This window comes from Odocoileus virginianus, chromosome 29 (genome assembly GCF_023699985.2).
Source record: "Odocoileus virginianus isolate 20LAN1187 ecotype Illinois chromosome 29, Ovbor_1.2, whole genome shotgun sequence".
NCBI lineage: Eukaryota > Metazoa > Chordata > Mammalia > Artiodactyla > Cervidae > Odocoileus > Odocoileus virginianus.
In genome coordinates, this window is record NC_069702.1 from 3,256,962 (window position 1) to 3,278,179 (window position 21,218).

A 21,218-nucleotide genomic window follows, 5' to 3' on the forward strand; every position below is an offset into this window, starting at 1 on the left:
TAAAAATTACCTACGCCTGGGCTCAGCCTTCTACCGCAGCTCCTGGCGCCACGCTTGGTCCCCTCGAACAACAGGAATAAAGAATGTCGGGGCCCAATTCCGCTCCCCCCAAATTCCTGTTCCCCGCGCCCCTCCACCATCAGCGGCGTCCGGCCTCCGCCCTCGGGAGCTTGCTCGAGGGGCGGTGGCGGACCTTTATTGTCTGGGGAGCATCTGCCAGGTGGCGGGCCGATCCCCTGATGTGCGCGCGGTGCCCAGCTTCACAAAGCGCGCGGCGGGCAACACCACTCTCGTCCGGGAACATCACCGGGGAGGAGAGGTGGAGAGATGTATGGGCTCTGGGGTCGTGAGCGCGGGGCGAGGGCCGACGTGCCCAACCACTCTCCGCGGGCTCAGTCCCCCGGGATCAGCACCTCGCAGGAACAGGGGTCAGACGCCGCCGCCAGGGAGCGAGACCCAGGCCGGAGGGAGGGAGGGAGGGGAGGCGAGGAGGGGCGCGCAGAAGGGGCGTGGCCGTCGCGCAGGGGGAGGGCGCTGGGAGGAGGGGCCGCGGCTCGGCGCTCGCGGCTCTGGGGGCTCGGCTTTGCCGCGCTCGCGGCACTCGGGCGAGAGCCGGAACGTGGAACAGAGCTCCGGTCCCAGCGCAGCCACCGCGATGAGAGGCGCTCGCGGCGCCTGGGATTTCCTCTTCGTTCTGCTGCTCCTGCTCCGCGTCCAGACAGGTGGGAGGGCGCTGCGGGTACTCGGACCGCGCCCCCGCGGCGCAGCTGTGCCCCGTGAGGGTCCGAATACGTTGGGTGGCTGGGGAGAGGGGGCTGCCGGCCCCTCTGCTGCGGTGCGTTTCGGCCTCGGGAAGATTCGGGGCGGCCCCGGGACTCTCCTGCGCCCTGCCCTGCTCACCTGCGCCGGGAGCCCTCCGCAGCCGGGGGGGGGGGGGGGGGGGGGGGGGCGCTGAGCTGCGGGTCTTCCAGGAAGGCTGAGGGCAGCGGGCTGCGTGTGAGTTCAGGGCTGCTTTTGTGAGGAGGGCGAGCTGAGCGGGGTCAGAGGCGGGCGGCGAGGGAGTTCTCACGCAGCGCGTTATCTCCGCCGGCCGAGGCGCGGCCGTTGCTTCCTTTTGTTAAAAGTTGTGCGTGAGAACCGGCCCACTGGTTCTCCGCCGCGCCGAGGGCGAAGTTGGAGGAGAGCCTTTTCTTTGCTCTGCAGCGGCTGCTTTCCAAGCCGCGGCGCTCTTTGTGCCCCAGAGCTGGGGACGCACCCGCTGCCTCCTCTGCTCCAGGCGCCACGCTGGACCGGAGTCGAAGGCTGCGGCGTCCTCGGGTCCCCCGGTTTTGCTTTCAGCAGTGGGGAGCGTGCGGCTCTGTGGCCGCGAACCTGGAGGTGCGGCTCCGGAGACAACTTGGGCAGGGGTGTGGAAAGCAGCCGCTAGGTTGCAGACTTTGCTTTTGTACATCCCGTGCCCAAGGCTCGCCCCTTTCTGCCGCGTGCCGTTTCTTTCCTGCAACGCGCCTCGGAGCGGCTGGTGGCTGCGTTTGCTGCCTGCTCCCGGGGGAGACCGGGATGGCGCGCCCAGACATTGCGGTCCCCGACCCCGGCCGCCGCCCACGCCCGGCCAGTGCCCGGCCAGGCTGACGGGGCTCTGCCAGCCCCTCACTCGGTGTCTGCGACCTCCAATCGCAGGTCCGTTTCCCTTGGGAATATTGAGAATCGCAACACACCCTCTCGCGTGACTGACTTAACGGCTGCCCGAGGTGGGGGCTGGGAGACGGAATGGAACTTTCCGCAAATCTTACTTAAATTTTAAAGCTCTTGTGAAAATCGGTTATATCTGCGCGGGAACGTGGGTCTTCAGGTGGAGGAGGAGGATTTGCAGGCTCCTGGAAGCCCTCAATCACATTCCTGCCCCCTTTTTCTGGGTGTCGCTGGTGCGCAAGCGAGTGCAAGTCGTCTAGCTAACCCCCTGAAGCTCTGCTATTTCCCACGTCATTTTTTTTTTTTTTTTAAACCCGTAAGGCTAACTTGATGATGTTAGGGTAGAAAGTGAGTCTGAACTGGAATTCAGGGGCTCCAGAAGAAGCATCGCTATCAACTATTGCGGAGCTGTCTCGTCCGTTTTCTGACTGCTGGTTAGTTTTCGCAGAAAATCTTAAGGCATTGTGAGGGCTTTCCTGTGGGGAAGAGAGGTAGGAAGGATCATGAACGAGTGGCCGGATTCCGGTGGCTCATTTGACTGACTAAGCTTCAAATGAGATGTTTGGTCCCTTACATCTTGGTGCCTTGATATTTTAATTTCATTTAAGACATGTGCACTGGACCCGATGGGGGCACGAGAACCATCACACCGGCTGTTTCCATTTTTTAGAAAATTAAATGAATAGCTTCCTTCTTCCTCAGAATTAGCCTGCTCCATCCTAGAGAATGTTTTGGCAAAGGGGATTTTAAGGTCTGGCTCCTGGGGGGCAGTGTGATGTAGTGACAAAAGCTCGTGCTGCCTTTCCGATTCTTTTCTCAGCTTTTATGGGCTGCCTGCCATTGTGCCAGTCCCTTAAATTCAGGGGAGCACACGGTCCTCCACAGGGTAGTGAGGGGTCTGCACCATGAAGGATCCTTTGGGTCCCAAATTCTCCTCTTTCAGTGTCGTGAGCACAGACTCTATACTTCTTCTTAACTCTTTCCCTGAATCCTTCCCGCCTCCTTGACATTCCAGTGCCTCTCCTGATCACAGAGACTCCTTGGTGGTACCCTACTCGTCTGACTCTGGTTAAAGCAGCAAGGTGTGTGTTCTCTCCAATCCACATGCTTGCCTACAGTTTCCCTTTGAGGGTTAGGAGGTGCCCACTCTGCAGGATCCTCCATTTCCGCCCCCCCCCCCCCCCCCCAGCCCTTGCAATGTTTACAACTCCTGTACCCAGCAGGATGAACCTGCAAGGAATAGTGAATCATACCCTGTCCTCGTTCCTGCAGATGTGAGGCTGGAGTCATTCTCAGCAGCTGGACGCAGAACATTCTGGATTATTATCCTGCTGGAAATAACATGACGGTCTTATACAGGAAACCCAGATAATTCATTTATGCCCTCTCTGGTCTCTCCCGCCCATCCACACATTTTTTTCCTTAAGACTTTATAAATCACTCATGCTGTGTGCAACACGTTTTTCTAGTGTACCTTAAATTTCATATTAGTGCCAGATCCTGTTCTGGGGTCCATTGCCTGAAATTTCCAGTCCTCTCGATAAGCCCTGGAGGTAGTCCTGTTACCACCCATATCAAAGCTGGAGAAACTGGCTGAGAACAAGCCAGTTCCCACAATAATCAGTGGTGAAGCCTGAGAGTGGCCCCACCTGCCCAGGTGTATATACTTTCACATGATTTCTCAATCGGTTATAAAGTGAGATTTATTTGAAACTATTACATATTGTATGCCTGGCATTGTTGGAGGTTCTGGGAATATAGGCTGGCCAAGATTATTACCTTCCCAATGTTGGTGAAAAAAGAGCTTGAATTGCCCGTCACAGGGTGTCTGAACTAGAGTTCTCAATTTGAGGGAAGTTTCGTCGAAGGGGGAGTCATTCACTGAGGCTCCCCAGGGGTATGTATGATATGTATATATGATAGCTCCCCTTTGGCCGCTGGGTAGGAGGGCACCCACTCCAGTGTTCCTGCCTGGAGAGTGCCATGAACAGAGACCGAATGACACAGCTTGAGGGCTTTAGATGGGAACTGCCCTGTTCCAGTTAGAATCCCTCCAAAATGAAGACGCGCTATCTCTAAAATGATGATGCAAGTTAGTTGAAATTCTTTTCCATCCCCACTGTATATAAGAAAAAAGTGGTCTTTGCATTGTATACTTGTGGTGAACTTGTGAGAGAGAAAACCCCCAGCGATGGATAACACCATTGGCCATTTACCCTGGATGAGCACCGTGAGTTATAACGCAGTTCACCACCCAAAATCTTTCTCTCTCCCAAACAAATGGTGTGCCAAGTTATTCTGTGGGCTTCCCTTGGAGCACGTTTATGTACAGATGTTGTGGTGATGGATTTTGCTGCTGTTGTTGACAGCCGCTAAAAGTTGGTCTTAGGATTTTGACTCATTTCCTGAAGTCTCCCCAGCTGATTAAAGGATACCAGGAAATGAGCCGTGGTGTCCTGAGCGGAATTCTTGAAGCTGGACTGCAATGCGGGAACCCCTCAAGGCAATGGTCAAGGCTGCAGCGGTATTTTCCAGAATGAATTTAGTTTAACAGCCGACAGGCTAGGGAAGTGTGCTAAATGTTACTGTGTTCGTGTTTGGTGTCTTTTTAAAAACAGGCACTGAAAGACATTTGAAGAAACCTTAGGCATGCAAAATTTCACACGTGGTCTCTAACTTGAATAGATATTTTCATGGCTGTAAATCCAGAGTGAAGAGGGCCTTCAACGGAGTTACCAGAGGTAAAAGTTTGAATATAGAGCGAATTCAGTATAAATCATTGTTGAAAGTAGAGAGGACTTATGAATAAGCCTGGCTTAGCAGCTCTGGTTTCTGACATTTTGGACTTGAGATAGCCCATTTTTTACTTCAGACACTTAATTGTAAACTGATAGCCCTTACTTGGATGTGTTTTGTTTGGCTCACATGATGCTGTTTTTGGAAAACACTGGGGAAGTATTTAAAATATGGAGAACTTGTATAAAAATCTAGATCTCTCAATTCTCTTGAAGAACTGAAAATTGCCTCTTTACATGGGACCTCAGCTCTTCCTGTTGCTCTAGACAGTCCCTCTCTACTACCAGTGAGGCTTTTAGGCATTTAGCCTTGGGCTCCAGTGAGCACAGGTGGGATATTGCAGGTACCTGGTGGAAGGCTCACAGGCCTAAGGAATGAAAGACAGCCTTGTCTTAGTCTGCTGACTCCATGACTGACAGCTTTGTGACCTTGGAACGAATTGCTTACTCTTGTGAGCTTCCCTCTTTCATCCTAGTTTTAGCTGTGTGATGTTGGGAAAATTACTTAACCTCTCTGTGTCAGTAAGTATGTGGCTACATATAAAGTTTTTAGCATGGTGATGCCTGGCACACTCATGGTACAGGCTCAATACATGTCAAGTTTAATACATAATTATAATCTATAAATTAGAAATTATTGCTATCCATAAAATGTAATTAATGCCTTCTCTAATATGATTACTTTAAAGATTAGAAACAAATTCTTGTAAAAATACTTGGTGTAGGTTCTGGGATGGGGATAGCCACCTAACAAATGAAGAAACTTCATAAGTGTGTAGCATTTGACTATTTCTCTTTATAACCCTTGCATGCAGATACCAACAGATTTTCGACAATTTTTAAAACGAAATAAACTTTAATTTTTGTCTTGAATTTTACATAGCTTTTGACATAACAGTTGGGAATCACTAGTCTTAGATATTGAACAGATCTTGGACTATTTTTTTCTCAGGAGGAAAAAAACCCAGATTTCTCCAGTGAAAATATTTATCGCTCCTAATTTTTTCCATTCATCTTATGTGTTAGCCTTAGTGCTTACCTTTTAGTTATGAAATGATTTTGCTAGATATCTTTGGCTGCATACCTTTCTGACAGCTATGTTTTTAAGGCTTTTTTGAACTTTAAAGTTTATGCGAAATTGCTATTCAGGGCATGTGGCATCCCAGTTAAGAGCTTGGGCTCTGAAATTGACAAGCTGGGTTTTTATCCAGTTCTTTTTTTTTTTTTTAAATCTAGTTCTACCTCTTGCCAGCTCTGTGACTTGGGATGAGACCCTTCACCTCGCTCAAGCTTCATTTCCTCACCCGTAAAATGGGAATGATGGCATAGGGCTACTGGAAGGAGAAAATTAGATTATGCACAAAACTCATTTTGCATAGCGTCCCTTACAGGGAAAGCATGGGAACTCCACCATCAGGCTGATTTTAATGTTTCTTTTTCAGCTTTGTCTCTTGGGAAAGAAATTTAGAAATGGTTTAAAACCAGGTTACATAGAGGGGTTTGTCTTGGTATTAATCAAGACGAGTTAGTTAGTGTTAGTCACTTTAGTCAGGTCCAATTCTTGCGACCCCATGGTCTGTAGCCCACCAGGCTCCTCTATCCATGGAATTCTCCAGAAATACTGGAATGGGGCAGGAATACTGCAGTGGGTTGCCATTCCTTTCTCTAAGGAATCTTCCCGACCCAGGGATCGAACCCGAGTCTCCTGCATTGCAGGCAAATTCTTTACCATCTGAGCCACCAGGGAATCCCAGATCAAGATGAAGTTTATCCATTTATTGTAATTGTTTTACTTTTATATATATTTTTTGACCTCATGGAGAGGTATGCGGGATCTTAGTTCCCTGACCAGAGATGGAACCTGCACCCTCTGCAGTGAAAGCATGGAGTCTTCACCACTGGACCCCCAGGGAAGTCCTGAAGCTAATCCATTTAATGTCTGTTTTGTTTTTTGTTTGTTTTAAGATTCAGTTAGCGTTGTGTTCTCTCCCTGGTTCTATGTTTAACCTTATTCGTAGCTGCTTTCTACAAAAGGGGGTGCAGCTTTCTGGATAAAAGTTTAGGAGGGGAAGTTCTGTAGATGGCCATTTTCTCACTGTGAATAATAAGTGTAGCTCACAGAGGGTCCCTGAACCTATGCCTTGTAAAGTGGCATTGAAAACCTTGAGAGGGAGGGGCTCCTCCGTGACTGTACGAGGTTCTTCTCTCTAGCTGTTGAAGGACCAGGCTGGGCTTGTCCATTGCCCCCACCACTGGACACACAGCAGTGCTCAGCCAGTATAGACTCTCGCCTCTTCTCTAGCACGTGTATAGAGCTCTGCTCAGTCAGCATTTCAGATTCAGTTTAGCAAAGGATGACCAATCCCTTTGCTTTGGTCCTGCAGGTACTGTACGTGTGGACTCCTGGGCTGTGGAGGAATAAAGTGAGAGCAGAACCATCAATTCAAAGTAGAATTTGGTGTCATAAGTGCAGAGTACCCAGGCAGTATTTCAAAGGAGAGGAGTTTACATCTTGGTGGGCATGTGATAGAGATCAGGGATCAGTAAAAGTGTCCATATGGGAGATAATATTTGACACTAAGATCTACACTTTAAAGGAGGGCAGAGTGTCTGTAGGTGAGGCTTGTATTGGGAAAAAACTCCTGAAAGAGGGAGCAAGAGATTAGGATCTTATTTGAAGATTCAATTCATGTTAGGACTAGGGGTAAGGAATTGGAGGGAAGAGGCTGGAAAGGAGAACTTCGGTTAGCCTCAAGGATCATTGGTGGGGGAGGGTTGTTTTAGTGTTGGGTTTGGTCCAGATTCTGCAAAATGCTTTTGTAGTCAAGGCTGTCGTAGACTTGACCCAGCAGTGGCCCTCCCAGCTTTGCTCGCCAGTCCCGGGCTGTCTGCTTCACCGTTTTGTCCTGGGGCACACTCCCCACCCAGCTCCGAGAACTTGGGCACCCCCTTGCTGTGGGCAGCTGAAACTAAGGAGTGTGTGTGTGTGTTTAAGTTTTAGTAAAATACACATGAAGTTTACCATCATGAACATTCTTTGGTGCACAGCTCAGTGGTATTATCTTCACATTTTTATTTAAGATCGAACACTTCCATCTTATAAAAACCTAGCGCACTCAACCCATGAAACAGCCCGTCAGCTCCTGGCAACCATCATTCTACTTTCTGTCTGTATGATTGTGACACTCTATGAACCTCACATAAGAGAAATCATTCAGCTCTTGTCTTTGTGACTGGCTTATTTCATTTAGCATACTGTCTTCATGTTTCAGGGCTTCCCTTGTAGCTCAGTCAGTAAAGAATCTGCCTAGTTCAGTTCCTGGGTTGGGAAGATCCCTTGCAGAAGGAAATGGCAACCCACTCCAGTATTCTTGCCTGGAGAATTCCATGGACAGAGGGGCCTGGTAGGCTACAATCCATGGGGTTGCAAGAGTCAGACATGACTTGGTGACTAAACCACCATGTGGTGATGTACACTGGAATTTCCTTCTTTTTAAGGAAGGCAGTGCCTGTACACGTACGTGTCTACCACAGTTTATCCATTCATCCATCAGTGAACACTTGGCTTCTCCCTTTTGGCTGTTGTGAAGAATGCTGTTATGAACATGGGTGTACAAATATCTAAGAAAGTTTCTGAGCCTCTGTTAGAATGGGGTTAAGCCTTTGAGTATTATATGTTAGGGGGAGCTGGACAGGGGTCCATCGGTCACACTCTTTAGATGATTAGATGGTCTTTGGATGAAAAACTGAGCACTTGGGTGTTGGGGTGCATGCTCTGGAGAGAAGGAGAAACACTTTAGATATAAGGGGAAGATAAAGGTGTCGGATTTGGTTAATTCACTTGGCCAACTTACAGGCATCTTGGATTTGCCAGTCACTGATGAGATAGTGAGGAGGGGGAACAGGAGTTACTGTGGGTGTGGTAACAGAACTGGGGGTGCTATGGAATTAACAGAAATAAAGCTAAGAGGATGAGCCCTTTTGAAAGAGGGCATGTGATGCTATGTTTGTTTTTTGGTTACTTACAGGCTGCATTTTCTTGAAACTCAATTTCACAGAAACTACGATAGCTATAAATGAAATTCTTAGGGTCAGGTTCAAGTGAAAAACAAAACTTAAACTCCAAAGGTCAACAGAACATGGCTCTGTAATGTTACAGTAGGATTTTGGGATTAGAAAGAATTATGTGTTGTGTACCAGTCATGTAATGAAAAGTAACTTTTCCTGAAAAGAAATTGATGACAGGAAGATAATTCTGCATTTATTCTCTGCATTAGACCATTAAATAAGTATGTTTATTGGTTTTCTCAGAGAATAAAATGGATGTTTTAGGTATAGAAGAGGATATAGAGTTGATTAAAGCTTTGGGAAATAGGCCCTTTGAAAGCAACTTAAAGAAATTGGATTTATTAAGCCTGAAGAAGATAAGGTGAAGGGAGGTTTAGTGAATGACAGTGTTCAAATATCTGCAGAACATGAGTGAAGAATGTGACTAAATAAGACTAGTTTGAATTGCCCCAGAAGGGAAGTTAGGTTTTTTTGTTTATGTGGAAAATCCTTTGATTGGAAGGGTTGAAATCCTTTGACTTTATTGTGTTACCAGAACTAGTTATAGGGTCTTGGCTGCAGGTGTGACAGAAGCCAAGTAAGTAATTTTCGTCTTTACATGGTTAGGTCCTGCGCCCCCCAGTTGGTATGATGACTGTGTAGGGGCCTACCTGAACTCTTTGCTAAATAAAATAACCAGCCCCTTTTCTCTCTTCACTGCTGTGGCTGTGGAGTGGAGTGTTTCTCGTCAATTCTGGGTGGACTAACAGGATCTTTGCAATTTTGGGTTATATTGAAGGTGGCCAATAAGGAAGTTGCACCTAAACCTGGGTTATTGATTGCTGTATTGGAGGTGGGGATGGTGAAAATAACCACAGAATGAATTGTACAGTGCCATAGCTTAAGCTGAGGGGCAGAATAAAAACAAGGAAGTTGGAGGTCTAGAGTAATCTATGCTCAGCCATAATTAGCCCTGACCTAAGAATGGCTGTGCTCTGTGATTGCCCCACCGACTGGTGATTCTGAGACACAGTCAGTCAGGCTGCACACAGGCTGGGGTCTGTAAGGATGAAGGAAGCCCTTTCCCCTTGATTACTCAGGGATGCACTGTTTGCTCTGGGGCCTGCCCAGCATTCTCACATCCCTTCACATCTGCCCCTTCCCTTTGGTCATTTGGTGGTCATGGTTCAATGGCAGTTAAATCAGCCGACCATCCAGCAGGAGAAGGTGGTAGAAATGGAACTGCAATTCAGCAGTCTCTAGTTGATTACATCATTTCACCTGTCATGTCGTCATGCATAAAGATTTCTGAGATGTGATTTCCTGCCTTGAAGGAAACGGGAATCTATGGAAACAGTGCTAGGTAGATGCTAATGTAGTAAAATTTATAATAAGACTTAAAGAACAGTTCAGGTTCAGAAGCTAAGTAAGACACATATTGTATCGCATTGGGCTCAGGTAGAATGGCTGATTGCAAGGAAGATTTGGAAACCAAGTTAAACCTTGAAGTGGGGCGATTGGTCAGGGTGTGAACAGTGGAAGCAGAGGGTGGCAGCTAGCTGAAAGACTCCCGTAGAAAACGATCTCTGTGGAGACTAACAGAATATGAGAGAGGATAAGTTTTAGGGCATCTGGATTTTTCTTCGGTAATTGCAGTATTTCCTATAATGCCATATGTGATGAGATTTTTATAAGTGTCATCTGGTCAAGGAGGTGCTCACTCAGAGAAGTAATTTTAGGAAGAGTGTAGATCTCACTTTTGCATGGTATTACATATATTGTGGGCTTCCTAGGTGGCGCTAGTAGTAAAGAACGTGCCTGCCAATGCAGGAGACTGAGAGATTTGGGTTCAATCCCTGGGTTGGGAAGATTCCCCTGGAGGAGGAAATGGCAACCCACTCCAGTATTCTTGCCTGGAGGATCCCATGGACAGAGGAGCCTGGAGTCGCAAAGAGTCAGACACAACTGAGCAACTAACACACACATATACACTATGCCCAGTGCACGCTCGTCCACGTGTGCACATACACACACACACACACAGTCTGCTGAGCAACTAACACACATATACACTATGCCCAGTGCACGCACGTGCGCATGTGCACGTGTGTACACACACACACACACACACACACAGAGTCTGCACCGTGCGCATCCAGAGTAGGTCCACGGATGTGTACTTGGAGTTGCTTTTAAGTCCAGAGCTGATTACCCTCCCCTGCCTTCCTACCTACCCATCCCCGCCCCCAGCCAAGATCACAGGTTTTGTATGCTCAACATCTGGTAGTAGCAAGAGGTAATCTTTGAGTCTTAACAAATTTTAAATATTTATTATAATGGTAACTCAGGTATGTAACATAAATTTATGCATAAGTATGCATAAATTCATTTGTTTAGCAAACAAAAAAATCCCCAGCAGCAAGTAAAACCCTCAAGGCTTGAAAAGAATTCTGATCTGCTCTGGGTTCCCTAGTCCTGTATTAAGAACGTATTAAATTTTTTTGAATTTACCAAGGCTAGATTAATGGCTCAGGATGTGATCTATTCTGGAGAAGGTTCCATGTGCACTTGAGAAAAAGGTGAAATTGATTGTTTTGGGGCGAAATGTCCTATAGTTATCAATTAGGTCTAGCTGGACCATTGTGTCATTTAAAGTTTGTGTTTCCTTGTTAATTTTCTGTTTAGTTGATCTATCCATAGGTGTGAGTGGGGTATTAAAGTCTTCCCACTATTACTGTGTTATTGTTAATTCCCCCTTCATTCTTGTTAGCATTTGCCTTACATATTGCGGTGCTCCTATGTTGGGTGCATATATAATTGTTATATCTTCTTGGATTGATCCTTTGATCATTATGTAGTGTCCTTCTTTGTCTCTTTTCACAGCCTTTATTTTGAAGTCTATTTTATCTGATATAAGTATTGCGACTCCTGCTTTCTTTAGGTCTCCAAAGGTAATGAGGGGTGCTGGTTACTGCCCTTTCCAAAGCAGTGATCCTCCAGGAGGAGGTAGCTGTTTGTGAGAGGTGGAACTATGATTTGAGATAAAGATGTGAGTGATGGTATTTTCCAGGGAATGCCTTGTACTTGACCTAATCGATTAAAAAATAATAGGGTAAATGAAAAGAGGAGAAGTTCTTACTTTTTCCTTTGTATCTCTTAAGTTCTTTAGTGAAGCAAAAACATTTGGTTTTACCCCAGGTGACTCAGATTATTTCAAAGTTTTAAAATTCTTGAAAACAATCAGGGCTGCCAGTAAGTTAAATATAATGGCCTATGCAGATTTAGCAGAGGAATTGCTTTGCAGGGTTTGAACAAAGGAGGCGTTATCAGGTTTGGTAATTGTTTGATGTCTCTGTTTTATTGAAAGGGAAGTATTTATAGAAACGGATCTAATGTAGATTTGACTTCTGGGGAAAATATTAGTGGTTTTGTGTGGCTTTTGGCTGTTTTTCTACTTGGCTAGGACATGTTTTAAAGAAAACAAGACTAAAATGGCTTAAAAAATTGAGAATTATTCTACTTGGAAAGACTGTGGCTCCTTTTAAAGTGTGTTTTATAGTTTGTAAAATGTTAAAAAATGTGTTTCCATCATGTTCTTCACAGTGTAGATTTCTTTTTTAACGGCTGATGGAAGATTTTCATCTCAAGAAACACCCTGGTAAAACCGCACAGGCTTTAGGCTTTTCGTCATTAGTTAAATTAAACTAGGATCCTTTCTTTAAAAATACGTCATTAGAATCACCACTTGAAAACAGTTAATTGGGATGTTTAAATGTTTTTCTCATTATTTTAGAATAGTTAGTATATTTACTACAGGGAAATTGTAGGCAAGTTTCTAGCTCACTTTATCATGAAAAAGGACCCTTCTTTCCAGCCTTTTAAAATAAACTAGCATATGTAGAAGGGTTTATGAATTTTTTAAGGAGATCTGAATGTGTAGCCTAATTTCCATTCCAGCATTTTCAAGGGATATTATTTTAAATGATCACTGTAGTTTCAGAATGAGTGCCTTCTAAGGAGAGGCTGGCCAGGATGCCGAAAGTGCTATGGTAGTGAGCAGCCTGCAGTGAGGTAGGTGAGCACAAGCCAGGTAGGTGGGCACAGTCCAGGCAGGTGAGCACAATCCAGGCAGGTGGGCACAGTCCAGGCAGGTGGGCACAGTCCAGGCAGGTGGGCACAGTCCAGGCAGGTGGACACAAGCCAGGCAGGTGGGCACGGTCCAGGCAGGTGGGCACAGTCCGGGCAGGTGGGCACAGTCCAGGCAGGTGCAGGTGGGGAATCTTGGATCCGCAGCTCTGGGCATAAAGCTACAGTGCTTAAGGTTTACAGCTTCATTCTCTTCGTTCCTTCAGTATCTTTTCAATGGACCCTACATGTACCAGGAATTTAGAGATTTGTTTACAAATATTTATTGATGCTGTGGCGGGGCATAGCCATGAGGAGGCAAAGATCCTTGTCCTTTTGGGGCTTATGTTCTAGTGAATTCTTTTCCTTTCATGAGCCCCGGTTTACAAAGAGCCCAGAAGAAAGAAAAAGTCTAGGGTCTCTTAGTGAGAAAGCAGCTTTATTTAGATATATTTCTATTTTGCATTAGGGTCAATTAAAGAAGGAAGTAAAGAAAGGCAAGATTTCTCCGAGGGTTGGGGGTCACAGGGAAGGTGGGGCCAGAGGAGGCAAAATGGAGAGAGATGGGAGTGGGGAGGGAACAGGGTCGCGGCAACTCCGGAGGGGACTTGTGAGATGTTTTGTCTCTTGAGTCCTGTCTGCCTCTGTGGTGCCCTCAAAGGGCTGAGCACATCCCAGCGTCCCAGCTTGGCATGTGACTTCAGCCTCTCTAGCAGGTATGAGACTGTACTGATGAAGGATGTACCAAAGTGGGTGACAGAAGTGTCCACAATGCCAGGGAATGTCTTCACTTCTCAGGAGTTCGTGGAGTCTTGAATGTGCCAAAAGTCCGTCATCCTTCTGTAGGTTTGGAACCATTTTTTTCTCAGAATGGACCAGAATGGTTTTTCACAGCTGAGAGAGATGCTTCAGGGAGGCAGGCTGAATGCTCTCCAGTCTGTCTGCAAGGACGGGAGGCTCTGTACCTCCTTTTCACATTCTTTCGTCTTTTTCTTGTCGAGATTGACCACCTTCCATTTTTAACGATACCTGTATTTATCACTTTGAGTCTGACAAAGCACGCAGGTCGTGGTGAAGCTAAAACAGTGTGGCCGCTGTTGTCAGGCTGGGCATGGTGTTTCCACTCCACTGTTACTGCGGTAGCCTGGATGAGAGGACAGGATGACTTCTTGGCATTTGAGCCTTAGGATGAACTTTCAGAGGTCCATGAAGTGATAAGCTCTCCGGCTTCAAATCGAGGACTCCCCACAGTGAGCATGGATGCTCTCGGCACACAGGACAGGGAAGTCCTTCCTCTGTCCACTCTTGGGCGTGGAGTGGGGCTCGCGCTGCCTTAGGTGGTGCAGTGTCTATCCTCGGGAAAGAATCCACGATGAAGACCGATACCCTCAGGAGTGTTTGCGTGGAAGAGAAGGCATCCCACTGACTACAGCTGTGGTTACTTAATGGCCGCATTAAGGTGGGAACTCAGGTGCTTGGTACAGTGTCAGGTAACAATTCTGATGAAACCAGCAGCCTTAGGTATACAAGTGCGGGCGCTTAAGTAATTACGAAATCAGTTGCTTTAAAGCACTTAGTCTAGATTTGACGGAAGACTAGTGTTTCTAAGCTGAGAGTAGAAATAAAATAAAAATCCAGTTTCATCATCGTTCATTAGCACCTGTTGTTTGGGGTGAGAACATCAGAGCCTAAATGTATTAGACTTTGTTTAAGTTTGCTCTTGGTTGACTAGGGAAGGGTTGAAGGAAACAGGAGAGGGGCCTGTGACTTCTCAGCTATTTCCTGGGTTATTTGAAAACTTACTAGCAGCCATTTTATTTCAAGATGGAGGAATTGGATCTCACAGTAACTTTAAAAACTATATAAATATAGCTTTAAAATACACAGAAATGTTAAGTCTATATATTGGGACTTCACAGGTGGTGCTAGTGGTAAAGAACCCACCTGCTGATAAAGGAGATGTTAAGAGATGTGGGTTCTATCCCCCGGTCGGGAAGATCCCCTGGAGGGCATGGCAACCCGCTGTAGAACTCTTGCCTGGAGAATTCTTTGGACAGAGGAGCCTGGTTGGCTACAGTCCGTAGGGTCACCAAGAGTCAGACTTGACTGAATTGGCATAGCATGTACACAGGCATATATATAATAATTATGGGACCATCTCACACACGGAGACAAATGTAACGAACCCTCATATACCCATCATCCAGCTTCAGCAGTTGATCAGCACCAGTTTTTCTTCCTTACTTCATCCTCCCATTTTATTTTCCTTTTCTAGCCATGCCATGTGTCTTGTTGGGATCCTTAGTTCCCTGACTAGGAATCGAACCCTGGTCCATGGTAGTGAAAGCCTGTGTCCTAACCACTGGACTGCCAGGGAATCCATCCCACCTTGTCCTCCCATTATTTTGAAGCATATCTCAAGCATTGTAGAAATTCATTTCTGAATGTTTCCAGTGTGTAGTTCTAAAATAGAAAGATTCCCTTCTCTGGACATAACGATGCCAGTGTCACAGCCTTCAAAGTCAGTGAAGTTCCACAATGTCATTGAATATCCAGGATTTACATTTCCCTTATTGAAAATAAATATGAAAACATATGTGAATATATAAATTTTTGCTAGAATCCACACAAGAGCCACATTGTCACTTGGCTGGTGCGGCCTTTAAGTCATTTCTAATTTGTAGGCTGTCTTCCCCAGTGTCTGTTGAAGAAACTGAGGATTTGTCCTGTGCAGTTTTCCACAGTCCAAATGCTGCTGCTGCATTCCTGTGGGCTGTTTAACATGCTCTGTTCCCTGAATTTCCTGTGAACTTGTCACATAGAGGTATGATTATACTCAGCTTTGGTTTCTTTTTTAACAAGATAACATCAATAGAGATGGTGTGTTCTTCTATAATTTTATTTTCTTTCCCTATTTTGGATATACTGTTGAGTACTTGCAAAATTTTTGGCATTTGTTCTAATGGTTGCCTTTATACCGATACCTTTATATAATATTCTTGGTTCACTCTTTCTGGGCCCAATTTCTTATTTGGTTGCCTTCTGTGAATAACATTTAAATTAGTTACTAGTCTATTCTTTCCCTTTTCTCTCCTAGCTTGGGATTTGAAGAGATATTCTTGTACTCCCAATTACTATCTATAAGGCAGTCAGCAAGCATATTCTGCTTTGCAGATACTCCTCCATCCCCTAACTTTTCTGAAACTGCACCAAAATTACTTTATCACAATATATAGCAGTCACATATTCTGCTATCTCCTTTTTTAATCATCATTTAATCTTAGTTTTGCAAGTAAATGTATATTTAATGCTTGCCAGCAGGGCTTAGGTCTTGTCTTTCCTGAAATTTTGGTTTTCTGTAGCTCGTTCTCTAACGTACCTCAGAAAGCACTCATGGGAAGTAGCTCCTGAATTATGTTCACAGAAGCTTTTCTGTAGCCTTTGCCTTTTATGCTTAAAAGTCAGGTTGTTTGATATAAATCCTTGGCTCATCTTTTCTTTGCTCAAGGTTCTTTAATATTTTACTATACTGTCTTTTGCCCTAAAGAGTTGTCAAAGTCTGCTGGCAGTCTGATTTTCTTTGCCTCGTATTTAGCTTGATATATTTGTCTAGATACCCAAAGGACTGTTTTTTACCTTTATTCTTTGAAGTCTAGTAGTTCTGTAGTGTTAGATGCTCTGGGTTGATTTCCAACCCCTCCCCCCACCCCGGGGACATAATGTGCTACTTCCCTGGTAGCTCAGATGGTAAAGAATCCACTGACAATGCAGGGAATCTGGGCTCGACTATAAATTTAAATTTGTCTACAGTGCAGCTTTTGCTGTTGACTCTATTCTTCATCTTGGCTTTTAGAGCTCCCATTTTGTGTATGTTATGTCTTCTTTGCCCGTCTTTTATTTTGACCATTTTCTCTCAAATCCTTTTAATATCTTCATAATTTGACAAAACATTTTCCTCCTTCAACTTCTTTTGAGGCATTATTCATTTTATTTGCTCTTGTGTTCTTTTTATTTACCCTATACTTCTGAAGTGATTTTTTTTCTTTCATTTTTCTTAGTTTTTTTTTTTTTTTTCCCATTTATTCTCACTAGTTGGAGGCCAATCACTCCACAACATTGCAGTGAGTTTTGTCACGCACTGACACGAATCAGCCATGGATTTACATGTATTCCCCATCCCGATCCCCCCTCCCACCTCTCTCTACCCCATCCCTCTGGGTCTTCCCAGCGCACCAGGCCCGAGCACTTGTCTCATGCATCCCACCTGGGCTGGTGATCTGTTTCACCGTAGATAACATACATGTTTCGATGCCATTCTCTCGAAACATCCCACCCTCGCCTTCTCCCACAGAGTTCAAGTCTGTTCTGTACCTGTGTGTCTCTTTTTCTGTTTTGCATATAGGGTTATCATTACCATCTTTCTAAATTCCATATATATGTGTTAGTATGCTGTAATGTTCTTTATCCTTCTGGCTTACTTCACTTTGTATAATGGGCTCCAGTTTCATCCATCTCATTAGAACTGATTCAAATGAATTCTTTTTAATAGCTGAGTAGTATTCCATGGTGTATATGTACCATAGCTTCCTCATCCATTCGTCTGCTGATGGGCATCTAGGTTGCTTCCATGTCCTGGCTATTATAAACAGTGCTGCGATGAACATTGGGGTGCACGTGTCTCTTTCAGATCTGGTTTCCTCGGTGTGTATGCCCAGAAGTGGGGTTGCTGGGTCATATGGCGGTTCTTTTTCCAGTTTTTAAAGAAATCTCCACACTGTTCTCCATCGCGGCTATACTAGTTTGCATTCCCACCAACAGTGTAAGAGTGTTCCCTTTTCTCCACACCCTCTCCAGCATTTATTGCTTGTAGACTTTTGGATAGCAGCCATCCTGACTGGTGTGTGATGGTACCTCATTGTGGTTTTGATTTGCATTTCTCTGATAATGAGTGATGTTGAGCATCTTTTCATGTGTTTGTTAGCTATCTATATGTCTTCTTTGGAGAAATGTCTGTTTAGTTCTTTGGCCAATTTTTTGATTGGGTCATTTATTTTTCTGGAATTGAGCTGTAGGAGTTGCTTGTATATTTTTGAGGTTAATCCTTTGTCTGTTGCTTCATTTGCTATTCTTTTCTCCCAATCTGAGGGCTGTCTTTTCACCTTGCTCATAGTTTCCTTTGTTGTGCAAAAGCTTTTAAGTTTAATTAGGTCCCATTTGTTTATTTTTGCTTTTATTTCCAATATTCTGGGAGGTGGGTCATAGAGGATCCTGCTGTGATTTATGTCGGAGAGTGTTTTGCCTCTGTTCTCCTCGAGGAGTTTTATAGTTTCTGGTCTTACATTTAGATCTTTAATCCATTTTGAGTTTATTTTTGTGTATGGTGTTAGAAAGTGTTCTAGTTTCATTCTTTTACAAGTGGTTGACCAGTTTTCCCAGCACCACTTGTTAAAGAGGTGGTCTTTTTTCCATTGTATATCCTTGCCTCCTTTGTCGAAGATAAGGTGACCATAGGTTCGTGGATTTATCTCTGGGCTTTCTATTCTGTTCCATTGATCTATATTTCTGTCTTTGTGCCAGTACCATACTGTCTTGATGACTGTGGCTTTGTAGTATAGTCTGAAGTCAGGCAGGTTGATTCCTCCAGTTCCACTCTTCTTTCTCAAGATTACTTTGGCTATTCGAGGTTTTTTGTATTTCCATACAAATTGTGAAATTATTTGTTCTAGTTCTGTGAAAAATACCGTTGGTAGCTTGATAGGGATTGCATTGACTCTATAGATTGCTTTGGGTAGTATAGCCATTTTGACAATATTGATTCTTCCAATCCATGAACATGGTATGTTTCTCCATCTGTTTGTGTCCTCTTTGATTTCTTTCATCAGTGTTTTATAGTTTTCTATGTATAGGTCTTTTGTTTCTTTAGGTAGATATACTCCTAAGTATTTTATTATTTTTGTTGCAATGGTGAATTGTATTGTTTCCTTAATTTCTCTTTCTGTTTTCTCATTGTTAGTGTATAGGAATGCAAGGGATTTCTGTGTGTTAATTTTATATCCTGCAACTTTACTATATTCATTGATTAGCTCTAGTAATTTTCTGGTAGAGTCTTTAGGGTTTTCTATGTAGAGGATCATGTCATCTGCAAACAGTGAGAGTTTCAGTTCTTCTTTTCCTATCTGGATTCCTTTTACTTCTTTTTCTGTTCTGATTGCTGTGGCCAAAACTTGCAAAACTATGTTGAATAGTAGTGCTGAGAGTGGGCACCCTTGTCTTGTTCCTGACTTTAAGGGAAATGCTTTCAGTTTTTCACCATTGAGGGTAATGCTTGCTGTGGGTTTGTCATACATAGCTTTTATTATGTTGAGGTATGTTCCTTCTATTCCTGCTTTCTGGAGAGTTTTAATCATAAATGGGTGTTGAATTTTGTCAAAGGCTTTTTCTGCATCTATTGAGATAATCAGATGGTTTTTATCTTTCAATTTGTTAGTGTGGTGTATTACATTGATTGATTTGCAGATATTAAAGAATCCTTGCATTCCTGGGATAAAGCCCACTTGGTCATGGTGTATGATTTTTTTAATATGTTGTTGGATTCTGTTTGCTAGAATTTTGTTAAGGATTTTTGCATCTATGTTCATCAGTGATATTGACCTGTAGTTTTCTTTTTTTGTGGCATCTTTGTCTGGTTTTGGAATTAGGGTGATGGTGGCCTCATAGAATGACTTTGGAAGTTTACCTTCTTCTGCAATTTTCTGGAAGAGTTTGAGTAAGATAGGTGTTAGCTCTTCTCTAAATTTTTGGTAGAATTCAGCTGTGAAGCCATCTGGTCCTAGGCTTTTGTTTGCTGGAAGATTTCTGATTACAGTTTCGATTTCCTTGCTTGTGATGGGCCTGTTAAGATCTTCTGTTTCTTCCTGGTTCAGTTTTGGAAAGTTATACTTCTCTAAGAATTTGTCCATTTCTTCCAAGTTGTCCATTTTATTGGCATAGAGCTGCTGGTAGGAGTCTTTTATGATCCTTTGTATTTGTGTTGTCTGTTGTGATCTCTCCATTTTCATTTCTAATTTTGTTAATTTGGTTCTTCTCCCTTTGTTTCTTAATGAGTCTTGCTAATGGTTTGTCAATTTTGTTTATTTTTTCAAAAAACCAGCTTTTAGCTTTGTTGATTTTTGCTATGGTCTCTTTAGTTTCTTTTGCATTTATTTCTGCCCTAATTTTTAAGATTTCTTTCCTTCTTCTAACCCTGGAGTTCTTCATTTCTTCCTTCTCTACTTGCTTTAGGTGTAGAGTTAGGTTATTTATTTGACTTTTTTCTTGTTTCTTGAGGTAAGCCTGTAATGCTATGAACCTTCCCCTTAGCACTGCTTTTACAGTGCCCCATAGGTTTTGGGTTGTTGTGTTTTTATTTTCATTCATTTCTATGCATATTTTGATTTCTTTCTTGATTTCTTCTATGATTTGTTGGTTATTCAGAAGCGTGTTATTTAGCCTCCATATGTTTGAATTTTTAACAATTTTTTTCCTGTAATTGAGTCTAATCTTACTGCACTGTGGTCAGAAAAGATGACTGGAATGATTTCATTTTTTTTGAATTTACCAAGACTAGATTTATGGCCCAGGATGTGATCTATTCTGGAGAAGGTTCCGTGTGCACTTGAGAAAAAGGTGAAGTTGATTGTTTTGGGGTGAAATGTCCTATAGATATCAATTAGGTCTAGCTGGTCCATTGTGTCATTTAAAGTTTGTGTTTCCTTGTTAATTTTCTGTTTAGTTGATCTAGCCATCGTTGTGAGTGGGGTGTTAAAGTCTCCCACTATTATTGTGTTACTATTAATTTCCTCTTTCATACTCGTTAGTGTTTGCCTTACATATTGCGGTGCTCCTATGTTGGGTGCATATATATTTATAATTGTTATATCTTCTTCTTGGATTGATCCTTTGATCATTATGTAGTGTCCTTTGTCTCTTTTCACAGCCTTTATTTGACAGTCTATTTTATCTGATATGAGCATTGCGACTCCTGCTTTCTTTTGGTCTCCATTTGTGTGAAATATTTTTTTCCAGCCCTTCACTTTCTGTATGTGTTCCTTGTTTTGAGGTGGGTCTCTTGTAGACAGCATATATAGGGGTCTTGTTTTTGTATCCATTCAGCCAGTCTTTGTCTTTTGGTTGGGGCATTCAACCCATTTACATTTAAGGAAATTATTGATAGGTATGGTCCCACTGCCATTTTCTTTGTTGTTTTGGGTTCACGTTTATACAACCTTTCTGTGTTTCCTGTCTAGAGAAGATCCTTTAGCTTTTGTTGAAGAGGTGGTTTGATGGTGCTGAATTCTCTCAGCTTTTGCTTGTCTGTAAAGCTTTTGAATTCTCCTTCATATCTGAATGAGATCCTTGCTGGGTACAGTAATCTAGGTTGTAGGTTATTCTCTTTCCTTTAAGTATGTCTTGCCATTCCCTTCTGGCCTGAAGGGTTTCTATTGATAGATCAGCTGTTATCCTTATGGGAATCGCTTTGTGTGTTATTTCTTGTTTCTCCCTTGCTGCTTTTAATATTTGTTC

At 43.8% G+C, this 21,218-nt stretch overlaps 1 protein-coding gene across 8 annotated transcripts in view; it reads left to right on the forward strand.

Moving 5' to 3' along the window:
- The first annotated feature begins 302 nt into the window (after positions 1–302).
- The window catches only part of KIT (KIT proto-oncogene, receptor tyrosine kinase), a 90,639-nt gene continuing 69,723 nt past the window's right edge, over positions 303–21,218 (forward strand). For 4 of the 8 annotated variants that reach the window (XM_020910438.2, XM_070458056.1, XM_020910447.2 and 1 more), the window contains exon 1: positions 552–722. In XM_020910438.2, coding sequence (XP_020766097.2) covers positions 656–722 — 67 coding nt within the window. In that variant the 5' untranslated portion in view covers positions 552–655. Of the gene's footprint in view, positions 429–551; positions 723–21,218 lie in introns of those variants that run through there. The other 4 variants (XM_020910422.2, XM_070458055.1, XM_020910413.2 and 1 more) reach the window with 2 other exon arrangements.